General features: G+C 54.8%; 1 protein-coding gene across 4 annotated transcripts in view; it reads left to right on the plus strand.

Moving 5' to 3' along the window:
- RALGAPA2 (Ral GTPase activating protein catalytic subunit alpha 2) overlaps positions 1-20,541 on the plus strand; it is a 115,494-nt gene extending 94,953 nt beyond the window's left edge. For 2 of the 4 annotated variants that reach the window (XM_061461765.1, XM_061461769.1), the window contains 2 exons: positions 9,381-9,502; positions 17,717-17,931. In XM_061461765.1, the coding sequence (XP_061317749.1) occupies positions 9,381-9,502; positions 17,717-17,721 (127 nt within the window). In that variant the 3' untranslated portion in view covers positions 17,722-17,931. Of the gene's footprint in view, positions 1-9,380; positions 9,503-17,716; positions 17,932-18,819; positions 18,903-20,476 lie in introns of those variants that run through there. The other 2 variants (XM_061461767.1, XM_061461766.1) reach the window with 2 other exon arrangements.
- The last annotated feature ends 1,416 nt before the right edge of the window (positions 20,542-21,957 follow it).

A 21,957-nucleotide genomic window follows, 5' to 3' on the forward strand; every position in this document is an offset into this window, starting at 1 on the left:
AAGGGACCCTAAAGCTCCTCCAGCTCCATCCCCTGCCACAGGCAGGGACCCCTTCCACTGGAGCAGCTTGCTCCAAGCCCCTGTGTACAACCTGGCCTTGAGCACTGCCAGGGATGGGGCAGCCACAGCTTCTCTGGGCACCCTGTGCCAGCGCCTCAGCACCCTCACAGGGAAGAGCTTCTGCCTAAGAGCTCAGCTCAGTCTCCCCTCGGGCAGGTTCAAGCCATTCCCCTTGGCCTGGCCCTACAGGCCCTGATGAAGAGTCCCTCTCCAGCATCCTTGTAGCCCCCTTCAGACTCTGGAAGCTGCTCTGAGGTCTCCACACAGTTTTTCTTCTCCAGGCTGCAGCCCCAACTTTTTCAGCCTGTCTTTATATAGGGGTGCTCCAGCCCCTCAGCATGCTCGTGGCCTCCTCTGGACTTGCTCCAAAGCTAGGGTTGTCCTTCTTATGCTGGGGACACCAGAGCTGCACACCACTGATTAAGCCCCACAAAGCTCTTGTGGTCTCATGGTTCAGAAATCAGACCTGGGAAGGTGTTTTTCAATGTGTTGTGTCCATTACCTGGAGTCCTGTGCCCATGAGAGCCCTGCTCAGTGTCCAGGTCTGCTCTGCCTTGGAATATCTACAACCGTTAAGAGTAAGCCAGATGGGAATCTTAAACCTCCCCCTCTCTTTCCACATTTATTTTCTTTATTTAAAGCCAGACATCCCCACTGATCCCTCGGCACCTTCGCCTGACCGATCCTTCCCTCCTGCCCTCTAGTGCAGAGCAATTTCCCAGCCTGTATCACTGCAGCAACAAGTACATTTAGTGCTGAGCATCTTGCAAATGGTGTCACTCATGTTACCCATCCATGATTGTAATGAATGTAAATTGTCAGGTGTAATAGAGCTGAAACTGAGCCGTTCAGTGGTAGTTCCAGGAATGATGAAAAGATCTGTAATAAACTAGAGGGGGCAGAGTTATTTTGTGTGATTATTGTCCCGGTTGGAGCCGCCTGGTCCTTGCACTCTCACCAAACCGACGGTGATGGTTTTATTAACCTTTAGTAGGTGACAAAATCTGATTATAAATTCACCTGAAAAGATGTTCCCTTACCCAAACCCCAAACGCAGGCTTTTACCAGCAGCTCTGTAGATGGGTATAATCTCATCTGATGGATGTGTCTGCAGTGGCCAGCCCACCTCCCTGCCCCTGGAGCTCTCTGTGGAGGTGCACCGTCGGGCTCCCACTGTTTAACACAGGAGGATTTTGTAGGTGGTTTGTCCATCATCTCACCTGCCTGTTCTGCAGGGCTGCCGCCTGGCTGCCTGGTGAGCTGGTAAGTGATGTGGGTGCTGTGGGCAGGGTGCTGGACATCAGTCGAGGCAAGGGCTGTGTCGCTGCAGGGGGTGCTGTGTCTCAGGACCACGATCCGCAGTGCAGGCATTGCCCAGGTGAGGGAATTCCGATGCTGCCTTAGGGAAAAGGCCGGTTTGCAGGGGAAGGTGCTGTGCTGCAGAAAGGTGCCCTGGATGGAGGCTCCAAAGCCATCCCCTCGTGCCGGGGGAGCCGGGGGGTGGCACAGCACTGAAGCGGCCTCAGCGCCTGCAGGGCCCCTCTGCCCCGTGAGGGCTGGTGTGCTCTGCCCCAGAGACCTGCTGGTGCTCAGCCACGTTCCTCCCTGCTTACAGCAGTGGTCCCTGCTTCGTGCTGCCTGTTGTCTGGAAGCTGTCAGCCATTATCCCCCTTCCGCTTCCCAGGCGTCCAGGTTCCTGAGGTGGATGTGCAGGGAAGCACTTTGATAATTCCTGCTTGCTTTCCCCGCTCGTTCAAATGTGATGGCGAGACGCAAGTGGGCTTTTGATTTACTATCGCAAAGTTATCTGGCAAGTTACTTGTCTTACAAGTGTGATGAGCAGTTCCCAAGAGTTCTGAGTTATGAATCAGTCATTACCTCCCTCTTTTGCCTTTGGCTGTTTGATTTTCAAAGCTGGGAACGACTTTGGTAGTTGCAGGCACGTTCAGGTTTTGAATGGCTCTGAGTTTGCTGTTATCCTGGGAGATCCCTACCTGTACTTTCACTCTGATACTGCTGTGATGGAGCTTGAGAACATGGGCTCTGAGGGCAAGCAGTGGCCTGCACCCCTCCTTAAGGTGCTCTGTGTAGCAGTGGGCTGAGAGCAGTGTTTGAGGGTTTTAAGAGGCAGGGTGCCAGTTCGGTGACACTGGACTTTAGGTGAACATGCTTGCGCCTGGAGAATGCATGGCAGTGAGTGCAGTCATGTTAAAACACACTGACAGGGTGTACAGGCACCGGTGCTTAGACACACACGAGCACGCAAGTCCGTATGTGTCGATTTGTGTGTTTGCGTGTTTTCATGTGTGCGATGCCCCCAGGATAAGAACACACAACTTTTATAAGCCTCTTTCTTAGCCTTTCATGGGCTCTCATGTTTTTCATTATAAGATTTTAAGCTGTCGGTAACTACCAGCAGCATTTGCCATCAGCTGAGAGCACTGATAACAGGCTCCCGGCCCTTGCAGCTGGTCTGTGCCTTCCCTAAAGGCTAGGTAAAGGACAGGAAGGTTGGCTCTGGTGGAGCCCCCCCCCAGGACCAGCTCCCTGCATCCCTGGTGAGAGGTGCAGGGCACAGGCTGTGCTCACTGCAGAGCATCTGCGCAGGGAGCTCCCCAGCTCCACCAGCTCGGATACGGAGGTTCCCTCTGAGCTCCACGTGGAATCCCGTCCTGGGAGGCAGTGCGGATCCTGGCTGGGGCCAGCTGGCCCCCAACGATCTAGATGAGCTTTAAGGTCCCTTCCAACCCAGAGCAGACTGTGATTCTGTAAGATAACTCACCCCACTGCCCTCAGGAGAGAGGATCTCTGCTCTGCAGCACGGGAAGGCGACTTTCAATAGAGCTGAGCAGCTTCCATCCCTTTTGGGGATCTCTCAGGATTGGACAGGGAGCTACACGGATACTTGTAGAGAAAATTTACACTGGGGGAACCGTGGCCCACTAGTTTGCTGGCCAAAAACTTGTGTAACTGAAGTCACAATGGTTCTTGTGATACAGAGCGCTTTCAGAAATAGCATCTTGGTGGTTACATCTTCATGTGCCCTGCGGAATGATTTCCCAGTCGGGCTGCTGCTGCACGAGCGGATAATAGGCAATTATGTCATCATTGTAATCAATTGAAGTATTTTAATCAAAGCTTTATCAGCGTGATGGAGCATGGAGTACAGCTGCTCACGGACCTCGGGCATGCAGAGGGACGAGTGCACAATGCAGAATGTGCAGTGCACGTGTGTGTGTGGTGCTTGCACCGCTCTGGTGTTGCGTTTCTGCTGGGTTAGGGATGATCTCAGTGAGAACAGAACTAAGGAGGGAGCTGAGCTGCACTTCTGAGTGGCTGTTCAGCAGAGCAGGTACCTGCGCAAGCAGGAGGTCCTGCTAGGAGATGACCACAGGTGCTCCACATTAGAACAAAAAATCCTCAAGTAGGCATAAACACATGCTGGTGGAAGTGCAGGACCGTCCAGCATCAGGAATCAGGGAATGGTTAGAAGGGACCTTAAAAATCAGCCAGTTCCAACCCCTGTTCCTTCAGCCTGCTATGGAATAGTTGGGCTGTAATGGAACAATGTGCCTGCTCCCGGGCTTCCCAAGAGGAGGAGGAGGAGTTGATCAAGATGAAAGCTGGTTTTATGCCTTCTTCCTAATAAACGCAGCATTCCTCCCCCAGCACGTGGCAGGACTGAGGTGCCAGGCTGTGCTCCCAGCCCACCCTGGGCACTGCGCACTGCAGGCGTGAGCGGAGCTTCCAGCCCTGGGCACTCCCCTAGGATTCTGCTCTTAGGTTGCTGATTGCCACGGAGACGGTTTGAACCCACGTGAAATGTGGGTTTGTTGTTGTTTAGTTTCACTTTCCTCTCTGAAGCAACTCCTGGCGACCCTCTCTGAGGAAGCCAGTGTGCTGCGTGTTGGGAAGCGCTGCAGCAGCAGCCGTGTGCCCTGCAGCAGCAGCCGTGTGCCCTGCAGCATTAGCCCTGCCGTGTGCCCTGCAGCAGCCCTGCCGTGTGCCCTGCAGCAGCAGCCATGTGCCCTGCAGCAGCCCTGCCGTGTGCCCTGCAGCAGCAGCCGTGTGCCCTGCAGCAGCAGCCCTGCCGTGTGCCCTACAGCAGCAGCCCTGCTGTGTGCCCTGCAGCAGCAGCCGTGTGCCCTGCAGCATTAGCCCTGCCGTGTGCCCTGCAGCAGCACTGCCGTGTGCCCTGCAGCATTAGCCCTGCCGTGTGCCCTGCAGCATTAGCCCTGCCGTGTGCCCTGCAGCAGCAGCCGTGTGCCCTGCAGCATTAGCCCTGCCGTGTGCCCTGCAGCAGCACTGCCGTGTGCCCTGCAGCATTAGCCCTGCCGTGTGCCCTGCAGCAGCAGCCGTGTGCCCTGCAGCATTAGCCCTGCCGTGTGCCCTGCAGCATTAGCCCTGCCGTGTGCCCTGCAGCAGCCCTGCCGTGTGCCCCGCAGCAGCACTGCAGCAGTCACAGGTGATGTGTTGCTGTGTTCTGCAGTAGCTGCAGCCCCATCATCCCATGCACAGGGGGAAGTTGCAGAGATCCAGACTTGGTGCCAAGGTGCTGGCCAAATGCTCCACAACAGAGAATCCACTTGAAACCTCCCCAGGCCATGGGCTTCAGTGAGTCCCATCTCATGTACACCGAGGGTGCTGGGGCCCAGCCACCCCCTGGCACTGGGAGTGCCTCCAGTGTTCCCAGTGCAGGCTGCCTGCTGTGCGGCTCTGCACGGAGCGGCGGCAGGGCAGCGAGTTGTGCAGTGGAGGGGATGAGCTATTGGGTTTGGCAGCGGGGGATCATCTGCTGTGGGTACAGAGGAGGAGCTGGCACCGGCCGAGGCCGAGCACGGAGCCCTGCCTCCAGACAGATGGTCTTCATGGCGCTCAACCCAGCCGTTGGGTTGAGCTGGACGTAGCAGACTCAGCCTCATGCAGAACGTGTCTCAAGTATGGCATTGACCAGTGCAAGACAGGCATCGCCCTGGAAAGTTTTCATCTGAGATGCTTTGGTTTAAAACAAGCCCATAAATGTGCAGTTGTTGACAGGAATGGTTTGATTGCACCTGCCTGGTGAGGGATATACGTTACTGAAATTCCCCCAAAAGTTTCCAGTTAAATTTATGCACGATGACAGTCACTAGACCATAAATGATGGCAAGCCCTGTCAAGCAGATTGGGTTTCACACTCGGATTGCCTGCCATGTCTGAAAAGCACAGCAGCTCAGTCTTGTGCAGAGCTTAAGGAGGCCAATTAGGTGCATCAAGGTCATCTACCATTTACGTTAGATCAATTTTATGGTCCCTGCTTTACTCAACTTTGGTAAGTCCCAAACATTTATGTCCTTGTTTGTCTTCAAAACCCTATCATGGTGTCAGGAACAAACCTGTTTGTGGAACCATCTTGGGTTCTTATGGTACATATTAGGAGCAGACTGAAATATGTGTAATGGTAGAAATGACTGAGCAGTAGTTCTTTGGTATTGCAATCTTGACAGGGCAGTCAGTAAAACAGAGTCCACCACAGCTCCAGTGAGGCTGGAAAGCTCTGGCTTGCACCTGGGAAATAATAAGTTCGAGGATTTTCTTTCTTTCTTCCAGTCTCCCTGGTTGGGTGGAAGAGGGAATTGGCATGTGGACATGGAGACAGCCTTGATGTCTGATGAGCTGGAAAGAGCTGTCGACCTCTATACTTCCAGCTTCTCCACTGGCCAGCCGCCCTGAAAGCCCTTCTCAGGGTAGGATACACATCACAGATGGGAATTACAATAGGTTGGTGCCAGTAGCCCGCGTTAGCTTCCTTGGCAGTCCCCCTGGAGCTGGAGGAACAGTCGTTTCAGTGTGTGCTCTCCATGGACCCAAGCCGTTGGGTCCCAGTCCCGGGGCAGGAGCCCCTTGGCATTGGCACACGATGAACAAGGAGCCGTGGGGAGCAGCTGGTCACACCTCCCTCCGCCTGTTCACGAACCACAGATACTTTTGTCTCTGTTTGCATGAGCAGAGCGCTGTGTCAACAAGATACGCAGTGGTTTCCAGAGAGGGGAGAGCGTACACAAATGCTACCAAGATGGTTTGGTTTGCTAAAAGCACTGTGGGGAAGGATGGGTGATGTGTAGCTGATGGTTTTGCTGAAGGTCAGCGCAGAGTTAAGGTTAATAACCAAAAGTTCTGAATTTTCAGGATCATCTTCCCTCGTCCCCCATTTCCAAACGCAGTTATTTATGGTTCAGTGTTGTGTGTATATGCAGAGAGGGAAACGTTGGACAGATCTTGACTCCAGGGTGGCTCAGTTCACCTGCAGAACCTCAATGAGGAGGACCTTGAAGGCTTTTCAAAGTCTCTGCATTTTAAACTGTGGGTCTGAAACTGGCTCTGTGTTGTTGTAGAGATTAGATGTGGAAGTGATGCTTGTAAGTCAGAGCCACACACTGCCTGGTGCTTTGTCAAAAAGTTCTACTTTCTGTCTTCTTCTGATCCTCCATCTGGAAGGAGGATGCACACAGACTTGGTCTTAAAGGTCTTTTCCAAGCTAGCTGATTCTATGTGTTTCCCCACAGAACAGTAAGAAGATGCAGTTTAACATTTGAACACACGTAAGTCAGTAAAATCCCACCACTGTTCCTAAGGACAGTGGCACAGCAGATGTACAAGGGCTGCAGTTTGACAGGTCACATCTCGCCCTAGTGACTGGAGGAACGTGCTCTGATGTGGGCATAAACATGAAGCTTTTTCAGGCTGCAAGTGATAAATGATGGTCTGGGACCACTCCTGTGAGAACAGCGTTGAAATGCCAGGTCTTCTCCGCCCCCATCCATCTTATTTTCTGGGTACGTGTTTGTTCTCTCAGATCCTCAAAGCACGTCACCTGGGACTTCCAGGTGTCTGGCAGGTGATGAAGGTGGTGGTGGCAGAAGACTCTGACATGAACACAAGTGAGCAGCAAAGCAGTGGGTTTGTTTGCAGGCAAGCAGCTCAACTCAAACAAGTGACAAAGGTTTTGTGTGAGAGATGAGGTGGTACTTGTGATGCCACGCTGTTTCTTTACCTGTCCATACAGGCTGGGAGGGTACTTCACAGCCCGTTTGTCATGTTCCTAATGCCTCTATTAGAATTCCTAAACTTTGGTAAAACTTCAGTTTGGGTTGTTTTTTTTTTAATGAATCCAAACTGTTTACCCTAATCCATGTACGTATTCAGACAGAGACAGCAGAGTTTAGTTTCATTTCCTGCAGTGACTTGAAGCTTTCTAGATCAGGCTGTGGTGTTCCTGGCAGTTGTGCTTTGGGGAGCCTGGGACAGACATGAGGGGTGTGGTGTGCCCAGCTGAGGAAGGTGATGGTCAAGGGGCTGCCCAGGTTGGACACAGGGGCTTGGAGCAAGCTGCTCCAGTGGAAGGGGTCCCTGCCCGTGGCAGGGGTTGGAGCTGGAGAAGCTTTAAGGTCCCTTCAACCCAACCCAGTCTGGGGTTCTGTGGCTCTAGGAATGGGATCTTCCTCCGCAGCCGCCGGAGCCTGGCTTCAGCTCCGCTCCCTGCTGTTTGCTGCCGCTGCCCAGCGCTTTGGCTGGGTTTCTCCTGCTCCTTTGTGTGCCCGGGGGCATCCTCCCGCTCGTGGCACGGCTCCCCGCGGGTCCGAAGCCGCCCTCGTCGCCACTCCCGGGAGCGGAGCTGCTCTGTGGCAGCCGCCGCCCCGCGCAGTGCCCGTGCGGGGCCTCCTTGGGCAGCGCCGCGGGCTCAGGTGGCCGCGGCCGCCGCTCCCGCCGAGCGCTCTCAGCTCCCGCTGCGCCCGCGGCCGTGCCCGGCGCTACCGGAGCCCCCGGAGCGCGGCCCCGCTCTCACCCGCCCCCGGTGCCTGCCCCGGCTCTGCCGGCCCCGGGGACCCGGGCGCGCATCCGTCTGCGGGCTCCGGCGGGAAGCGGCCGGGGCGATTCCTCCCGGCCGGAGCCTCCTGTGCTCGCCTCAGAGCGGGGCTCCGCGTCCTCCCTTCCTCGCCCTTCGCCACCGCCCGGCCCGCAGGAGCGTGCGTGCGGCCCTGCCTGTGCGCCCCGGGCAGAGCCCGGGCCCTCCTGCCCTGCTCCGCAGCACCAGGACGCTGCTTTACTGCGGGGGCTTTTTATATCAGTGTTTCAGAGGGGGTTCTTAGTGCGGTGGAAGTCACAAATGGCGCTTCACTATGAATTAGTAATGCTTTTCACTCCTAAGCCCTCACCTGCGTCGTGTTGTCGCTGTGTTATGCTCGCCGCTCCTAATTTCCACGTTTCACTCGGCCTTTGCTCCCGCTGGCCGCGTTAGAACGCGCTTCCAGTCACACGGACACAATAATGAGGGTCTGAAACTTTTGTTTTACACGAGGGAACAGAGAATGAGATGTCAGAGTGGCTCCTGCGAGCGGTAATGCAGAAAGTCATATGCGAGGTGCTGCAGCCCCTTGTAGGTTTGTTTCAGGCGTTATCCTGTTATTGGAAGCGTCTGATTCACCTTCTGAGAAAACAGAAGCTGCACACAAAGGGAGAGATTTGCTTTCTCCGCTGTGAAAAGCTGCCGCAAGCAGGGGTCCTATTAAGACAGCTGGAAAGTTGCTTCAGCTTGTTACGCTTGTAAGTTTTATTGGTGACTGGTTTTTGATTACACATTTGAATGCTGTGTGTTCCAGGTTGCCGAGTTTTAATTAAAAGGCAATAGTCTTGATGTTAGATCGCTTTGTTGCCTGCATTATGCAGACTATAATGCATGCGAGTGCTGGGGTGAGTTCTTCCAATGTGCATGGCTTATTTAGGATACAGAAGGTTGCACCTTCCAGCACCTGCCTACAGACAAACCACACGCTTTCAGGGGCTGGGTTTATTACAGCTAATTTCTTTTAAGAACTACAGTGATCAAGTAAATGGGGTTGGAAATAAGGGGGGGGTGGGGGGTGTTCCCCCTCTGTCCTGCAGCTTGCTTCTCCAATCCAGTATTTTTTTCTAGCCTGGCAGGGTGGCTGTGGTGGGAATGCTGTGTACTGGAAACTCCGTAGTGCTGCGGCTTGTCTGTAAAGGTGGGGTTTGGTGTAAACAAGCCTGCAGTCCTGGGGCTTGCTTCTGCCCACAGTAGCTGCAGCAGTCCCTCAGATCTACCGAGTCACCACTTTGCGTTCATGGAGCTAAAAGGTTCTACCCTTAGTTTCAAGCCATTGTGTTGAGAACTGTTAAGCAGCAGCGGTCAGGTTTGGTCCTCTCTTTGCCATGGCTGTGTACAGCCTGGTTAGTGTGGCTGTTGATGTGAAGTGCTGGTGTTGGTGGACTCTGTAACAGCATTTAACCCTACACACATTTCCTTAACGTGGTCGTTGCAGTTACGAGGAACGAGCTCTATATCTCGAAGCAATAATCCAGAACCATAAAGAAGTAATGACATTTGAGGATTTTGCCGCTCAGGTCTTTTCTCCCTCTCCCAGCTACTCCCTCGGTGGAACTGGTGAGTCTCTGCACGTTATTCTTCTCTTTCGCACTAAGAAGCACTTGAGCAGCAGATGTACACCTGTTTTTTGTAGATAAATGCTTGCAAATCTAAGACGACCATTCTTCCCCTGAATCAACTAATGAATATCAAAAGGAATGATGACATTCATTTTAATTTGTTTTGCATCAGAGCTATTCACTCTGCTCCTTTCTTCAGCTATCCTGTTAACCCCCGAATCTAGCAAGGTTAATGAACTTTCTCTCAGTAATGTGCTCCGGTCCATTCAGGAGGGTGGGTTTCTTGCTGAGCTGGGAATATGTTGTTCAAAAGCTATGCCTGAATCGGTGCTTACTTATCGAGAAAGAGTTCCTCGCAGTAGAAGCCGTTGCTACTAATGCTAAATGGGGATTATGCTGCCGAGATACCAGGGTCAGGGATTAATGCACAAGAAATGTAAGAGCGGTGCTCTGCACGGAAACCACAGCAGCCAGCAGTATGCTAACAGATCCCTTCAATATACATGGTCAGGCTGCCTTCCCACACCTGGCCTGGAGCCTGCTTGGGTTGGGTTAATGTGTGCAAGGACGCACATACGTGTATATGTGTGTGTATATATGTATGTACATACACGCACATGAATGCTGATCAGCACTCATCAGCCTTGCTGAAAGATGGAGATGTAATGCTGAGCTCTGTGAGCTTGGATGCTAGTGAGCAGCCAGTAAGACACAAACTGCTGCTTTGCTGTGTTAATTGGGTTTAAATAAACACCTCCTGAAAGGCAGCTTTCACTCTGAAATGCAGATTTCCAGTGCCCCCAAGATGTGTTTCTCCAGCCTCCAAAAAGTGCACGGTCCCCGTGTGCTGGACTCCCTAACAAAGATTCCTTAATCCCTTTTTTACACTCAGAGGGGAAACTGGCACTTTCTCATTACTCCCTGCTCCTCTTTCGGATTGTTTAATAGATTATTTCAAACCTGTCTAACTGTTGCAGGACATCTGCTCTATTTCTCTTTAGCCTGACTTGTTAGCAAATATCTCCCATCTAAACTGAAAAATTGAAGGAAGAAATTAAATTTACCAAAATAAATCACTTACAAATAAAATCAGGCGTGCACCATTGTTTAACGTTACTGGCTCCGGTCCTGGAGCTCCCGGAGCTTTGTTGGGAGATAAGAGAAGGCTGCAGGGCCGGCGCTGGTGGCCAGCAGCAGCAGGCAGCAGGCAGTGGAGATAAGCAAGCTGGCAGGAGGAGAGGGGAGCTGGGCCATTAACATAATCGCGCCTCCGCTTCCTGGAGAGGCGTCAAGAAACACAGCGATGGCCTCTATTGATCTCTGCTGAACTGGAATACTAAACAACATTAGAAAAGCTTATAACTTAAAGCTTTGATTAATGTTTTCTACATTAAAAAGTAGAACAGCTGTGAATTAAATTCTTTTATACACTCTGCCAGAAGTCTGAGACAAAAAAAAATGATGGGTTTCAATAGACGTGGAGCCTGCGTGCCAGTGTTGTTCGCTCTGTGAATCACTATCTGTTGACGCATCAGCAAATCAAAGTGCAGCTCTATGGGTGTATTTTAACCGCTTTGCTCTGTGCATAATTGCATTTCGCTTTCACATTCTTCTTGCGGCACACAGTGATCGTATTAGCTGCGAATTCAGGTTGACAAGCAAGGACACAGTCATTTGGTAATGCCAGAGTCATACTTTCTGAAGTCTCTGATACGTTTTCCATGCCGAAGCTATTTGTTTCCTAATACGTACTTTAGTTTGCCAGAGCACTGTTAAACCAGTAGTACCTGAATGTGGGTTTGTGATTTCAGGATTTTATTTGTTTTTAAGAGTAAACCCTGCCACAGTCAGGTCCTGGTTTTTGGACTTCCAAACATCAGAATTTCTGTCACAAAAAACTGGAGGCTAGTCCTGATTTCTGTCATCAAACTTCAGAGACTTTCCTCACCTTACCCAGTGATTTACTTGCATCTGTAGTGGGATGTTCCCGCGAGCCAGGTCAGGGGTTACCATTAGGATGTTTTTTCCATCACTTGCCCAAGGAGCAAAGAGGCTGAATGCAAACTGCAAAGCTCAGGCCGAGGCAAGTTCCCCTCCCACAACCTTGTGTGGAGCTATGCACAGATCCCGAGCATCCCTCAGCATTGTCCCACCTTTGCTGTGGCATAGATTGGGGGGGTGCTGCCAGCAGCATCCAGAAATAAAGAACGCACCAGCTCAAGTGCAGCTGGACCAGGTTTGCAGCATCTCTTCATCCCTGCTGGGGATTAGGAATAGGAAGGATGTAAAACTCTTCTGGAGCCGCTGTCAGCATGGGCGCAGTTGGGGCAAGCAGGACGGTCTCAGTCATGAGCAGCACTGCTCTGTGTTCTCCAGCACACAGCCTGTCCCTCTGTGCCACAGGCATTTAGACCTCCTCCAGGCTTAGACTCACCTGCCCTGCGCCTGCAGAACGGGCTGTCTGTTGCTTGAGGATCAGGGGTGGTGTTTCTGTCCATGTGAGAGGGGAATTTCTGTTCTGAAATGGAAAAAATGAATCACAGAGCAGTGAATGAGTGGAGCTGACACAGGTCTGTGTTTCCCCTTCTTCAGTAACAAGGAGCTGCCCAGCTTAAACTTTACAGGTAAAATTCAGATGAATTTTCCTCTGATCTTAATACCAGTTAATTGGAATCCTGTCATCGCTGCGTATACACGTGCGCAAGAGAAAGGGGCAGTGAGTAAGTGAGCTTTTTATTAAACTCAAGTTTGGTTTTAGCAGTCAACACGGTACAAGAAGCAAATCAGATTTGTGAAATGAATCACGTATCTGGCTGTTAATGACACACATTACTGGGGTGTTATTAACTGTCATCTATTTATTTGAACTTTTGAATGCTTTTATGTTTTCTGATGGTGCCCCAGGGATGCTGCCCCTGGACTCAGCTGGGATGGGGCTTTCTTACAAGGATGCCCTGGCTGTCCCCTTCCACACATGGCCTCGCAGGTGCACGAAAATCATCCAGTTGAGACCCTCTCTCGCTGTTTTCAGAAGCAGAGCCTGAAACTCCCCTCACGTAGCACAGAGAGCTCCATGTATCTCAAAGGCTGGAAGTGCCTCCTGGTAGGCAGAATGGGCATCCCTGAGCTCATTGAGGGGATGTGCAGATTAGGAACAAAAGATGAGAATTCGGGCCTTTGTTGTTAAACTGGTACATTACATGCTGTATTTTAATTAGGCTGGGTCTGAGAGTCAGCCCAGGAAATCCTCAGTAATCCAACACTCGTGAATTGCTCTTATCCTTTCCCTCTGCAGATTTCTCTCGGGTTCGGGGATGGGGTTTAAGCTGCTATCTTTTCCTGCTCTTGCTCCCTCAGCTGAAAAGAAAAGCAGTTATTCACCAAAATGCTTGTGTGTTCCTGAAGAAACGCCATCAAACTGAAACAGGCACAAACAGATACAAAAGCATTCCAACTTTAATTACCTCTAGGACTAAAGAGCGCTTGTTGGTTTGTTGTTTGGGGTTTTCTTTTTCACTTGAGATCAGCAGCCAGAATGGTGTTAGCCCTTAGGAAATGGAAGCGGTCAGGTGTGCCAGGAAGAGAAAGAGGGCTTTAGGCTCACAGGGGCAGATTTCTGCTCTGGAGACAGCCCCCAGCTCTGCTTGTCAGCAGCGTGGACTTGCAGTTGGTGCTCAAAGGGTTAACTGGAGCGGGCACACTTGACTGCTGAGAGGACTGATCTAATCACTGCCATATCCAAGTGCATCTGTTCACCATGAGGTCATCCTTGTGCATGCTAATGATTTGGAAAATAAAGCATAATGCTCGACGTTATCAGGAGGGATAGAGTGTGCATCTTGGCTAACAGCTATTGTGGAATGAAGCACAGCAGAAGCATCCCAGGGTCTTGCTTTCCATTTCCGTGGTTTAAAGCACCGTTTTCAGTGGAGCGTCAGGAAAACTGTGCTGGAAAAGTCTGCCATGTGCTATCTGTTGATAAATGGATTCTTTAATGAATGTTAGAGCATTGCCCAGGAGCAACACTTGAGTTGAGGAACTGTGGAGGCTTCCAGCGTTCTTGGTTTGACGCCTGCCTCTGATTTACATAAGCCCGGGAGGCTGCAGCCTTTCTCTTGGAAAGGTGACACACGCTCTGCCTTTGTCTCGGGACTTCCACACACTTACATTCCTTGTAGAAAATCCTTGAGTGTCCCACAAGCGAGATGGGCTTTCTTTTAAGGCACTTTTTGCTGGATGCCCAGCTGCATCTTTCCCACTTCAGAGAAAAAAGGAGTATTTCAAATGGCCATGTCATTTTAAAGTCTGCTCTTTGACGGAAGAAACACCAACCCTGTTGTCTTAAACAGACTTGTGTTCTTTCTAATGCTGATACAGCAATGCGTCTCCTTGGGTTAGCTTGGTTTTTCTGGGGTTTGTTTTACTTTGTGCATTTCCTTGCAAAGCTGTAGGTGTTTGGCCAGGTCTGGGTGCGACAGTAAAAGTCTCTCCAGGTTCTGTGTAATATTTCAGTGTATTTTTAAGGAAACCGGAAGGGGCTGAACATTAAAACCCACAGGTCTGAAATGAGCCACGGTGCCGTGGTGCTGGAGCATGCACAGCACACCCGAGGGAGGGCTGGATCAACGTGACTGTGCGGCCCGGAATGGAAAGACGAGTTTCTGGTGACTGGGACATGGGGAATCCCAGATGCTGCTGGCAGGAGAGGCCGTGCTGACCCTGCCCCACAGTCGTCATGGCTGGGATGCTGCTGTGGAGCTGCACACAGTGCTTGGACACGGGCTTGGACCTCAAAGCTGAATCTGGCCTTTCCCAGTACAGGCGCTGCCCTGGAGCATGGGGGGAGCACAAGGAGTCCAACCATCAGCACGAGCTCGTTTCCAGGTCCGAGTGAGGAGGGGCATGTGCAGTGCAGGTGCCAGATGACTGCAGAGGTTGTCCAGGCCCTAAACAAAGAGGAGAAGCTGGGGGAGGTGGAGCAGAGAACTGAGAAACTGAGAAAGCACGAGGATGAATCCTTATGTTGACACACGGATGCTGCCAACAGAGTCACAGTTTAGCTGCACGATGAAGCGGTGCCCAGGTGGAAGCGCACCCTCCTGCTGCAGGAGCACTTGTTACAGCCGCAGGGACAACACCGGAAGCCAAAAGTTCTTCCTCTTTTGGACTCAGGCAGCAAGTGAAGCCCTTTCCCAGGCTGTGGAGTCTTCCCTAATTCGTCAGTCGGTCGTGCATTTAGCAGTCTGAAGGGTTCAAGCACTGAATGAGGGAACAAAAGGAGCTCCTTCATCCTCAGTGCTCCGTGGGATCTGCCCTCAGACCCTTTGGGTTCAGTTGTGCATGTTGACAGTGTGATAGTTTATATTTTTACATGAAAGAGAAATACCTTCTCAGTCAGTCAAACTCTGATTGTCCCTGTAGGGGTTGGAACTGGTCTGTTACTGACCAGGGCAAAGTCACGGTGAATAACAGGAGTCACGGAGTGGCATCAGCTCTACCCCCAAGCCCCAGTGATTGAAGGCTGAAGCAGGGCACTGCGGGAGGACCAGGCCTGGTTCAGGTGGTGACCCCGTGCAGGACGGTCAGGAAGCTGCTGTTCCTCTGCACTCCCTGCTGCGGGATCTCCCCTCTGCCCGCCTCCTGTGAGGACACAGAGCACGGCACAGCGCTGGGGCTGCTGCTCCCTCGGGGTCTGCAGTGGGATGAGCGCAGCCCCAGGCCCAGCCTGTGCTCCTGCTGCTTCCCGGTCCAGTGACCGGCTCCGAGCAGCTCTGCAGCCATGACCCACGGCAGAGCCCATGGCCAGGGCAGGATTCCTGCCGGCCGTAAGCACGGGATGGGGAAATACTGATGTGACCTGACGGGCCCTGTGCTGCGGTGGCCGCAGATGCACGTCAGCCCTGCAGCCACAGAGGAGAGCTCTGGTGCTCTGGTGCAGTGCCAGTGGAGTGCAGGAGCAGTGCCAGTGACATGCCAGTGCAGTGCTGGTGCAGTACCAGTGTAGTGCTGGTGCAGTGCCAATGCAGTGCCGGCCTATTGCCAGTGCCACGTCAGTGCAGTGTTGGTGTAGTGCTGGTGTGGTGCTAGTGACGTGCTGGTGCAGTGCCAGTGCAGTGCCAGTGTAGTGCTGGTACAGTGGCAGTGCAAGTGCCAGTGCCAGGCTGGTACAGTGTTGCTGCTGCAGACTGCAGTGCCAGAAGGAGGCTTTGGCCAGGGTCAAGTCAGAGCAGCTCCAGTGCCTGAAGGAGCTGCAGGAAAGCTGGAGAGGGGCTTGGGACAAGGGCCTGGAGGGACAGGCCAAGGGGAATGGCTTGAGCCTGCCAGAGGGGAGACTGAGCTGAGCTCTTAGGCAGAAGCTCTTCCCTGTGAGGGTGCTGAGGCGCTGGCACAGGGTGCCCAGAGAAGCTGTGGCTGCCCCATCCCTGGCAGTGCTCAAGGCCAGGTTGGACACAGGGGCTTGGAGCAAGCTGCTCTAGTGGAAGGGGTCCCTGCCCGTGGCAGGGGTTGGAGCTGGAGGAGCTTTGAGGTCCCTTCCAACCCAAACCAGGCTGGGATTCTGATTCTGTGGTTTCCTGCAAATGCACCCCCCCCCAGGACAGGCAGGCTCAGGGTGCTGCTCATGTGCTTTCAGCCTCTCCTTGTGAGGGGAGGACAGAGCACATCACGGGGCTGGGTGGATCAATTAACTGCTGCTATGATTCCCTCTGGAATTTTCTTCCCTTCCCATTTACTGGGAAGGAAAACAAAGACGCCACAGACGTGTCATAGCGGAGGGGTTGATGAGGGGACAGGTCATGGCCACTGTGAAAACTCCATGGGCCTTCTCAAGTATGGACATTTGGAATCCCTAACGACCATGCACCGTGTCGTGATCCGTTTGTACCTGCCTGGGCTGCACGCTAAGGACCGCCTTTCTGGTCTTCCATACAATAGAAGCTCATGAGATGCTGCTGCTGAACACAAGGAACCCTGACCTTCAGCCACTGAAATGCTGCAGCCTTTGGGCTGTTAGCTGGGGGGAGAGGAGCCCTCCAACATTACTGCACCCAGGGGCTGCTGGGGGAGATGCCTCAGCACCGGTCGGCCGCGTGTGCTGTCCTGGCCAGGGCTCGGCTGGCTTTGGTCTGGAGCTGGAGCTGGAGCTGGCAGCGCAGAGCTGGGGCTCCGGGCTCTGCTCTCCATAGAATTCCAGTTGTTTGTCCATCATAAGTAACAACACTACTGTGTCTTGTGTGTGGTGCAGGGTGTATGTGTGTGTGGTGCAGGGTGTATGTGTGTGTGGTGCAGGGTGTATGGGTGTGTGGTGCAGGGTGTATGGGTGTGTGGTGCAGGGTGTATGGGTGTGTGGTGCAGGGTGTATGTGTGTATGGCGCAGGGTGTATGTGTGCGTGGTGCAGGGTGTATGTGTGTGTGGTGGAGGGCGGTCTAGAGGAGTTGTTTTGCTTTCAGAAGGGTTTCTCTGCTTCACAAGTTGAAGAGAAACGGCTCAAAGACCCTTCTGTCCTAGAGCACGTGCCCTGGTGCTGAAACCAGCCTTGTTCTGGTCAGTAGATGTAAGATGCTAAAAGCTCTCCAGAAGATGACTCTGCATTTAAAGTGTATTTGTATCTGTATCAACTGAATTCTTAATCCCCTGATGCAAGGAACATACTTTAACAGCTTAATCCTTCACCTGCATAAAGCATTTCTACCTGTAAGAGACCATGGAGGCCTCTGATGGGCGCTCAGGTGCAGAGTGCTCACGGATGGGCATAGGGCTGCCTGTTGAAGGGTTTTGCGTGTGCGAGTTCCCCCATGGGTGGGAAGGGTTTGTGCCCAGGGATTGTCACTGTGCACCTCTGTGCTGCCCAGCCTGCCGCGCGTGGGAGGGAGGGGATCTGTGAAGCCTCAAATCTTAACCCAATTTGATCTTTGGAGGTGTCACTGAAGCAGGTGCCGGACATCCTCCCGCACCACATCGGCAAGAGCAGCAGGAGCTGGAGGTCACGTCGTGTCCCAGCGTTTCCCTCCCGGGGTTTTCAACCCACAGAACAGCTGGGGCAGGACGAGGCCCGGGGGCACCCGTTTCTCTCTGGTCCCTGGGGATACCGGGCTGAACTTTGGGTCCCGACTTGTCCTTACGCTGGTGCCACTCACCGGGTGCCGCTGCCGTGATGCCGTGGCCGGTTTCGGCTGCTGCTGCTCTGACGCCTGTTGTGTTCTCTCCCTTCAGATTAGAATAAGTACCGGTCTCGTTACGGTAATTGCCGCAGGTAAGAGCGATGCTTCCCCTGCTGCCGCCCGTGTGCTCCACCACTAACAGCCCTGCTCCTCCTGCGCTCAGTGCTCAGTGCATGGCGGCTCTGGGGCTCTCGGGTCTGTCTCTGCCTGTCCCTGTCACCTCAGCCCCATCTCCTTTTACTCCTTGCACCCCGCGGTGCCCAGCGCCCATCCCAGCGCCTGCTGCTCCCTCGGCTGGGCCCTTTTGTGCGTGTTTGTGGCCAGGGCACCACGGGATGGGATCCGGGATGGGGCAGCCGCCGGGAATGGGCTGCAGGGCAGCACCTGTGGCGGGGCTCACCAGGAAACAGGGAATGCTGCCGCTGGGCTCCCCCTTTGTGCAAATTCTTCTGCCGAGTTGTACACGTCAGGCACTGACCCCCGTGAGTCGGGAGCGAATTCTGTGTTTGCCACGCTGCTGCCTGGTTCTGACGGCGTCTGATTTCACCCCGTGTGTGCCCCTCTGAAGCAAACACAGCAGGAGAGGGAACGCGCCCCTGTGTCGCTGCAGAAGGGAGCTGAGCCTCCCGGGAGCACCTTCCGCAGCGGCACCGGCGACGCCGGCTCTCGGCAGTCCCCTCGCCCCGCACGGCTGAGCCCGGCCCCGCACGGAGCTGCAGCGCCCTTGCAAGACGCCAAGTAATTATGGCCCGTGCCAGACAGCTTGCAAGTGGAATTACAATATTTGTGTGGGGCTGCCTCCTTTGTGGCCGGGCTCACTCCGCAGCTGCTGCCGCCCCATCAATCACGGCGGTTTGGGGAGCTCCAGGCTGGTGGCACAGCTCGGGGCTCGCCAGGAGAGCCGGCACTGCAGGAATGTGCGGCTTGGTGCTGCGGAGCAGAGTGAGGTGTGAGCCCTGCTCCCCGCTCCCGGCTCCCTGCTCCCCGGTCCTCACTCCCTGCTTCCCATTCCCCGCTCCCCGCTCCCGCTCCCGCAGCCGCCTGCCCTCGGCCGCGGGCCCTGCTTTGTTCTGCACTTGCATGAATATTGCTCGAGCTCGTCTGTTGGGTGAAAACTGTATTATTTTGACCATCTGCCGCGCTGCCGCACCGCAGGAATGTGGAGCGCGACACCTCCCTCGCAGCCCTTCCCTCCCCCTGCAGTCAGCAGCACCCAGCTCTGGTTCAGCCCCAGCCCGGCAGCTCCGCACTTGTCACAGAAATGCCTGTCCCGCAAAGTCAGGGCTTTCACCTTCCTTTAATGCGCTGTTTCCCCTCAGTCCCGTGTCCGGCGGGACAAAGCGGTGAGTACAGATTGCCTTGGACGTGCAAACGCCGGTCTGTGGATGGCGGGGCCTGTCAGCGGTGCCCGGGTTGGCTGCAGCCCCAGCAGTGCCCGGCTCACCCAGGCCTGAGGGTCTCCAGCCAAAGCACAAGGACTGCGGGGCGGCCCTGGCAGAGCGAGCGGAGCGCACCCCGTGCGCGGCCACCTCCGAGAGCTCTGTGCCGGGTGTAAGAACACGGAGCCCGTGGAGCAAAGGCAGCGCAGGAGGGGCCGGGCTGCGGCTCCCGCTCCCCTCTCACACCCATTGTTCTTCACTCCGCGCTCCAAGAGCTGCGGCCCCCACCCTAATTACGACCTGTTCAGCCCTGGCCGCTGCTCGTCAGCGCCTGGGGGGGAGTCATCGCAATGAAACCTGGTGGTGCAGAACCGTGAAGTGCCGCAGCTGCGGCTGCAGCCATCCCAGCCCACACGTAACGGTCCCGCACGGGGGGTGCAGGTCACTGATGTGATGGGTCCTGTGCGAGAAGTGGAACTAATCAGAAAAGATTGGGATTCTTTGGGATTTTTATCAGGGGCCAAGATGCCTCCTGGGCAGGGTCCCATAGAGCATTCACACTATGGAGACTCATTTCCAGCTCCCTGCAGTAGATCAAATACAGGAGAGCATTTAGAGACACAGCAGACAATAGTTTTTTACAGCACATGCTTGAAAGAAGCGGGTTTGGAGCTGTTGGGTGGGAGCTGTGAGTGGACAGGATGGATGCTCCTGCTCCCCAAGGCGGCAATGTTGCGGCAGCTGCCGGAGCCACCAGTACAGGGGCTGCACCAACCGGGACAGCAGGACTGAGGGGGGACACTGCTGGGGGGGTTGGGAGTGGGGGTGGGGGTGGTGCATGAGCCCTGCTTCTGAAAGCTGAGAAAGGGAAATTCCTCATTTCTCCAGGAAAGCTGGAAAGTGTCCTCAGCTGCCTGGGTCATACTCCATAGAATCACAGAACCCCAGAATGGTTTGGGTTGGAAAGGACCTCAAAGCTCCTCCAGCTCCAGCCCCTGCCACGGGCAGGGACCCCTTCCACTGGAGCAGCTTGCTCCAAGCCCCTGGGTCCAACCTGGCCTTGAACACTGCCAGGGATGGGGCAGCCACAGCTTCTCTGGGCACCCTGTGCCAGCGCCTCAGCACCCTCACAGGGAAGAGCTTCTGCCTAAGAGCTCAGCTCAGTCTCCCCTCGGGCAGGTTCAAGCCATTCCCCTTGGCCTGTCCCTCCATCCCTTGTCCCAAGCCCCTCTCCAGCTTTCCTGCAGCCCCTTCAGGCACTGGAGCTGCTCTCAGGTCTCCCCTTCAGGAGCCTTCTCCAGGCTGGCCCAGCCCAGCCTCTGTTAACAACTGCCCGGCTCTCCCCAGGGCTGCTTCGGAGGGCTGGGGAGGTGCTGCCTCTGCAGCGGTTCTCTGCCTCCCCTCACCGTGCTCTCTGCTCTCCTCTGTTCCAGGCTGCCTCAGCACCAGCGCCAGCGCCGACCTCGAGGTGTCCCTGGGGGTGGCTGCGCTGCGCTCGCCCTCGCTGCGGGTCCCCGGGCGGCTGCGGCGCTCGGCCAGCGCGCTCGGCAGGGCCCCCGGCTGCGGCGCCGCGGGGCTCCGGGACCTGCACACGGACGCGTGAGCTCCCGCTCCTCGGGCGTGCGGGTTCGCGGGGGGGGACGCGAGGGCTCCAGCCCCGCAGCTCCGGTGTCAGCAGACGCTGCCCGTGACCGGACGTCGCCTCCATCACCACCGTGTTCTGCTCCACCGCCTCCATGGCAGAGCAGAGGAAGGTGGCCGGGTGCTCCCACCACTGGCGCAGCATCAGCCCCACAGCAGCACATCTCCCCAGCACCAGTGCACAAGAGCTGGCGTCGCAGCCAGAGGACATGAACCAGCACTGATACCTGTTACTTAACGTAGCTTTGGAGCGTTGTGTTGGTCATCCCGGCCAGCACCAGGTCCTGTGTCAGGGAACTGTCCCCAGAGGGGTTTTCACATGTGCGGCCACCCAACAACCGCCCCCCTCCCCCCTGGATAGCAGGTGAAGGATGGGGATGCTGCCCAGCCCGTGTTCCTCCTCTGCTCCCCCACTTGTCTGCTCATCCAGCACCAGTTCTGGGCCTGTAGCTGGGAATTAGTAACCATCATCACAGAGGTCATTTACCAGAGAGCCAGGAGGGTGCCGCCAGCCTCACACAGTGGCAGCACCTCCATTAACACCAGTTCAATTGCGGCATCTTGTGCAGGGTCACACGTGTCAGTACCTTGTGTGTGCAGCCGTCCCAGCCCATCGTGCCGGTGCAGTGCAGTGGAGCAGCAGCTCCTGTCCTTGGTGCCCATCTCCCATGGGTGCTGTCTGGTCACTGTGGTGGCAGCGTCCTGGGCACCCTCCAGCGCTGCTGCCCCGCTGGGTGCAGCCTCTGAGCTATGGGGCTCCCACTGTGGACAGCAGCGACTCCTCAGCTGCGCCACCATTGCCTGCGATGGTGGCTGGAACCAGAGGAACAGACACAACCCAATTCCCTTTGAAGAGCAAAGGCCATGACTCACAGCAATGCCCTCCTGGGTGACCACCCCCAGTCACGACAGCCGGGCCATGCTCTGCACCCCGCGGCCTCCCTGCTTAGAACAAGTGGGTCTGCAGGTGTTGGGTGGGCAGAGTCCTCCCGGCACTTTGTGGCACTCCTGGCACTGTGTTTCCAACAGGAGCTGCACTTCAGGCTCGTGGGGTTCCAGGGGTGCCGACGCCTCAGAGCTAGAACCTGGTGTTGTAAAGATGAAACAAACCCAACAGAAACTCAGGGTCTGCCCGATTGCCGTTGCTGCCTCCCAGCCTGGGTTCCACTGATCGTGTGTCGGTAACGAACAGCAGAAAATAAACCCTAGCGTTTAACTGTGCTGTTTTCAGGGCTGGCTCGCTCCGAGTTACCCAGTACATGGTCTGAAATCA

Source organism: Pezoporus flaviventris, unplaced genomic scaffold, assembly GCF_033815535.1.
Source record: "Pezoporus flaviventris isolate CSIRO_AGI_PZ_B2104156 unplaced genomic scaffold, CSIRO_AGI_Pfla_v1 ptg000031l, whole genome shotgun sequence".
Taxonomy (NCBI): Eukaryota; Metazoa; Chordata; class Aves; order Psittaciformes; family Psittacidae; genus Pezoporus; species Pezoporus flaviventris.